The following is a 6,322-nucleotide window of genomic DNA, read 5'->3' on the forward strand; positions in this document are numbered from 1 at the left end:
ACACAGTTCTGGCTACAGCATGGATCTTCTGAACAGGATTCAGAGCTCTCACAATCACACTGTTCTCCTTCCTCAACCAAGTAATTCCCACATTCGGTCAGATTTGTTGTTACTAGTGTTTCTGGTGTTTCTGGTGTATCATATAAGCAAATTCTTCGATAAAGAGTTTAATACAGATATTCAAAACTACAGTTACTGAATTTGGGGTGATGTGGTACTCTTGGGTACATTATACATTTTTTTTCCATCCCACAATAACATTCCTCTTCATCATGCCGAAAACCCAAATTATGACCCATCTCATGTGCTACAATGTCCGCGATGTATAACATGTCATCAGATATAAAACTGTTAATTGCACAATTACCAACCTCACAAACTGTACTTACAAAAGCTAACCCTAAAAATTCATAATGATGTCTAACAAAAAGGTGTATGACGTCATATTTAATTTGTTTGCCAATCGAGTCTACCTTCCAATAGAAAAATTCACGTAGGACTTTATGCATACTTCGTTCTATATTGATAAGATTTCTTTGGCTCCACACTTGAATTTTGGTTAAAATCACATCAATACTTAGTTGAAGATAATAACCATTTAGTCCATGGAGTATTTCCAACATATCTTGAAGACAAGTTGTGGTATTGTTCTTTCTATAAACGTATCGTTTATGGTCTATTACAACATAATAATCAATAAACCTGTGGTGAGTCCACCAATTCTCCAGTGGTATTTTCCAAAATGTTGGGGCAACTCTTTCTTGAAACTTCATTTGCCTTGCTATTTCCTCTTCGGTTAACCCGCATCTAATGGGAATTAATTCTGACTCCTCACTGTCCATTTTGTAAGCCAGATGTTCAAATGTTGAATTTGAGCTCCTGGGCATGATTTTATAAATTGTACCATTTATGTCTAGAATGCCTTGCAACCTCCCAAAACAGGTGTGAACAATGACCAGGGATTCTGGGTCTTCATCCACATAGCCATGGTAGTAGCAGTCATTCTGCACAAAAGGCTGTTCTTCAATTGGATATCCTTGGTCAGTATAAGTGAGTAATAAGAAGTTTCTGGATATCAAATTTTTCTTTGGTTTCATAATGATTATGTGTCTCTGTCCCCCAACGTGCAGGCTATAAGACAGCCAACCTCGGGAAATATTATTTCTGTCAGTGACATTGACCCTCAAGGGTATCACTACTTCTGGAAGGCTACTGTACCTAGCATGTCCAGTTGGTGGCCATGAAGAGAAGAAGAACATCTTCCACAGGCAGAACTTCTGCAATATGTTCCTTTTGTGGACTAGAGCCTCACTCATAGTCATCATGTCCTATTGAGAATTCCTTGCTATTCTAGTCCTCACTGTGTCTGATTGCAGGCAGCACTTTCCTTTAATGGCATGTCTTCTGAGAGTGTTGAGTCATAGGAGCAGCAGGACTAAAAGGAACAGGTAAATACGGCATACATAGTAATTGGTAAATCATGGTCAAGGTAAGTTTGATGATATAACTGCAGAGTTTTGTTTCCCATTCAGGCCCTGGTTCCAGCCTTGTGGACAAACAGGAGGCTGGCTCGAATGTCTGTGGACTTTTGGGAGACCCGAAGCCTGACTAGAGTTTTGAGACCTATTTCACTCACTTCTGTATCCAGGCGACTCAGCAAGACCTGTTTGGCCCTGCCTCTGCCCCTCCATTGCTAATGTAGAGCTTGGCTATTGTCCTTGTCATTTACCCCATACTCTCTGTTAACCTTCCCTGTATCATATGACATCTCGCTCCACCAAAATCCACCTCTGTAAGGTTGGAGTTTATATATGTGAGAGGCCCAAGCAATAAAGTTGAGCTCCTGTTTCAACAAGACTCCTGGGCCTGTGTTTCTTTTGGGACATTGACACTCACTATTTTGCTCAGCCCCAGAGAGAGGTGGTGGTATTGGGAATGTTCTCCTTTCACCTGGACCTGCTGGTAAGTAGCTGACAGACTGGTGCCCCATGTGAGGAACTTTTCTCCTGTGTCTTAATGCAAGAATACTGATGGGCCAATCTCTCTGCAGGTGAGTGTACTCCCATAAGATATGGGAGAGTCTACACCTAACTCTAGTATCCTTCTCCCGTTCCTCCAAGTAATCCATTCCATGCCCCTCCTCCTTCTGTGCCCTCAGTTATTCTGCCTTATTCCATAGGAGGTCCTAACTCAAGAGAAACCACTCACCTCTACCCAGTCTACCTTAACCTGGGGTCACTGCCTACCATCTTAGCTCTGAAGAGTTACTTTTCACACTGGTTGAAAACAAGGAAAGAGGCCAAGGAGCCTCCTTCTGCTGAAGAGGCACCTGAAACAATAGTGGAACCACTATGAGTCCTTGTGCGTCATCACCCAAGGGACCTCTTTACCCCTCTTTGGACCACTTTGGGAATGGCCCTTGGTTGGCCTCCAAGCAGGCAATAAAATTGGCCTCCCACGACCCCCTAAACAACCTTTCTTAGACCTCTGAAGGGACCTCTGAGCCTTACAATAGGGAAGGGCTTGGCTCCCAGTATACCACCAGCCTTCACCTAGTGAATGTCAACCTTGGCAGTAATCAGCCGGATGCCTGGTACCCTTGGGAACTCATAGATCTTAAAGAATTGAAGAAGTTGGTGAATGAGGATGGGCCAAACTCCTTCTGTGCCAAGACTATTCTTGAGGTCCTGGCCTGCCAGGCATGTGTTCCTTGAGATCTGAAAGAGTTGGTTAAGGCAGTCCTCCCTGGGCCTATGTTTCTTAAGTTTCAGGCATATTTTAATGAGGAATGCCACACTGGTGGAAAGGACCAGAATGCCCAATTAGTCATACAAATCACCACTGGGATGCTCTTTGTTGATTTTGACCAATATTCCACAGATGCCCAACTTGCCGCTATTCTGAACCCCTACCAGGATCAGTTCAGAGCCATTAACTTTGCTGCCTGGAGGAAACTTGAAGAAGGGCCCACTGGGTCCCCAATAGCAGGGATTAATCAAAACCCTACTGAGAACCTTACCTTCTTCATTGACAGATTTCAAAAGAGCATGCAAAGGAAATTCCTTGTTGGCGACCTTCCTCCTATACCACTTTGTTTGCTCTCTGATCTGGATGGGATGAATGGTGATCACAAACTTGCCTGTGTATGGTTATGCAACTAGGCTTATTTACAGGTGGACCATGGCCAGCAGAGATGTAGGCTCCTCCTCCTTTCAAACTAGTGCCCTGGCTGCTGTTCTAAAGGAGGCCCAAAAGGAAGATATGAATGTTCCTCTTAATGCCCTACAACAGACGTTAGTCAGCAGGGAATGGACCTGTTTTGTATATGGTAAAAATGGCCATTTTAAAAAAGAGTGCCCTAATTTGATAAAAGCTGTCTCACATCCTACAAACTGTTCACCAAGTATCCCTTACCCTAGGATTATTCTTTGGGCCAGGAGCTGTTAATGTAACTTTGTTCTCAATGGTTTGACTTTATACTCCATGGGGTGTGGGGTGCTAACACCAGCTCCATTAAATAAGGTGAAGCCTCCAGTTAGTGATAACTGGTCTGTGCCTCTTTTCCAGGACTCTGCCCTAAGATGACTCTTGCCATAGGTGGGAAGACTTTCTGGTTCCTCAAAGGAAGAAGTCCCCCACTCTTGGAAGCTTGTCCTTGGTTGGCCTTTTACTGGGCATGTGGGAGAATCAACCTCATGGGAAACGACCTCCTGGCTTTCCTTGGGGGACCATCATGGCCCTCACTGTGAGGTGTGCTCCATTGTGGTTGCTGGCCTTATTACTAACCTTTTGGGCCAAGTCATTCTTGGAAAGACAAAGGCCTTTATGGCTACTGATCACAAAAAACAAGATTTATGATCTGTTAGATACTAAGAAATGTGGATGGTCTTTTATATAGGGAAAGATAGTGAGAAGTTTGCCTTTTCTATTACTTTTGTTAATTTTTGTGGGCCTAATTTTCTCTTTAGAATATTCCAATATTTTATTTTAGATTTACATGAGTGATATTATTTTGTGTGCTCCTAGCGTTTTGGGCCTACAGGGCCTTACTGATAATCTCTCCAATCTTAAATGTAATAATTTTGGGATTCGTCCTGAAATGGTTCAAAAGGTGCTGCCATTTAAGATCCTGGGCTCCATGTTGTCCTTAGATACTGTGTACCCTGTTAAGCTTCAACTTCAAAGTCAGGATTCCTGTACCTTCCCACAGTTACAAAAGCTTTCGGAAGAAATTACTTGGATTAGGTCTTGGATCTCCATTGTCACAGAAGATCTAACACCATTATTTGACCTCCTTAAAGCAAAGAACCTCTCCACCCATATAGTGCTGACATCTGATCTCTCCAGCTGTTGAATAAGATTAAACAGGCAGCCTTTTAACTGTGGCAGACACATAGCTGGTCTGATTCTGTGGAGACACCTTATGCTGAGCCATCCTAGAGTAGCCACTGCACTGAGAGCAATAGGGAAGAAACCTTGCCCACTACTCTAAGCCCCAGAGCTACAAGTGGGAGCAGGGGTGCTCAAGAACCATCAGACACCCAAACCTCACCCCTCCGAAATACTACTTTCCTTATTCCCCATGCCTGGTCCTTTTGGCTGGGGCAGATATCTATCTGGTCTGCTCCTGTGGAGACAACTTAGCCTGAGCCATCATAGAGGAGCTGCTTCAGGTAGAGCAGTAGACAATGTACCCTGAGCCATTCTAGAGGAGTCACTCCACTCTGAACTGTGAACACCTGACTGGTCTGCTCCTGTGAAGACACCATATCCTGAACCATCCTAGAGGAACCACTGCACTCAGAGCAGCAGGATTTCAGGATCCCAGAGGCGGCCCGAGTTCCAGGAGTTCTTCCACCTAGGAGCATAGGATCACAAGAACACAGAGACATATGGACTCTGAGGAGTTCTGACACAAGCAAGATAATGGGATTGACAGACTCCAGTCAGACACAGAGAGCGCAGGTAACTCTAGAGTTAACCAGACAGCGAAAGGCAGGTGCAAGAAGACAAGCAACAGAAACCAAAGTTACCTGGCATCCTCAGATCCCAGGTCTCCCACCATAGCAAGCCCTGGATACACTATCACACATGAAAAGCATGATTCAGAATTAATATCACTCCTCATGATGATGAAAAAGGATTTTCATAAGGACATATGTAAGTCGCTTAAAGAAGTACAGGAGAGCACATGTAAACAGGTAGAAGTCCTTAAAGAGAAAACACAAAAATCCCTTAAAGAATTGCAAGAAAATGCAACCAAACAGATGAAGAAAATGAACAAAACCATCCAGGATCTAAAAATGGAAATAGAAACAATAAAGAACTCTCAAAGGGAGACTATCCTGGATAGAAAACCTAGGAAAGAGATCAGGAGTCATAGACACAAGCATCACCAACAGCATACAAGAGATAGAAGAGGGAATCTTATGTGCAGAAGATAACATGGAAAACATAGACACAACTGTCAAAGAAAATGCAAAATGCAAAAAGCTCCTAACCCAAAACATCCAGGAAATCCAGGACACAATGAGAAGACTAAACCTAAGGATAATAGGTATAGATGAGAGTGAAGATTCCCAACTTAAAGAGCCTGTAAATATCTTCAACAAAATTATAGAGAAAAATTCACTAACCTAAAGAATGAGATGCCCATAAACATACAAGAAGCTTAGAGAACTCCAAACAGACTAGAACAGAAAAGGATTACTACTGGTCATATAATAATCAAAACATCAAATTCACACACACACACACACACACACACACAAACACACATACAAATACTAAAAGCAGAAAGGGAAACAGGTCAAGTAACATATAAAGGCAGACCTATAAGAATTACACCAGAATTCTCACCTGAGACCATAAAAGCCAGATGATCTTTGTCAGATATTATACAGTCCCTAAGAGAACAGAAATGTCAACCCAGACTACAATATCCAGCAAAACTCTCAATCACTATAGATGGATAAACCAAGATATTCCACGACAAAACCAAATTTGCACAATAACTTCCCACAAACCTATCACTTCAAAGGATAATTGATGGAAAACACCAAAAACAAGAAATAAAACTACAACCTAGAAAAAGCAAGGAAGTAATCTTCCAACACCCCCCAAAGAAGATAGCTACACAAACATAATTCCACCTCTAATAACAAAAACAATAATAGGAAACAACAACCATTTTTCCTTAATATTTCTTAACATCAATGGACTCAATTCTCCAATATAAAGACTTAGACTATCAGACTGGATACATAAACAGGACCCAGAATTTTGCTGCGTACAGGAAACATACCTCAGTGAGAAAGACACA

General features: G+C 42.3%; 1 protein-coding gene across 1 annotated transcript in view; it reads right to left on the bottom strand.

Annotated features, from left to right (window-relative positions):
• The window catches only part of LOC114621827 (disintegrin and metalloproteinase domain-containing protein 26A-like), a 13,459-nt gene extending 12,134 nt beyond the window's left edge, over positions 1 to 1,325 (bottom strand). Inside the window, 1 exon segment of the mRNA XM_028768148.1 lies at positions 3 to 1,325. Coding sequence (XP_028623981.1) covers positions 3 to 1,325 — 1,323 coding nt within the window.
• Positions 1,326 to 6,322: the final 4,997 nt, after the last annotated feature.

This window comes from Grammomys surdaster, unplaced genomic scaffold, assembly GCF_004785775.1.
Source record: "Grammomys surdaster isolate TR1022 unplaced genomic scaffold, NIH_TR_1.0 185, whole genome shotgun sequence".
Lineage (NCBI taxonomy): Eukaryota > Metazoa > Chordata > Mammalia > Rodentia > Muridae > Grammomys > Grammomys surdaster.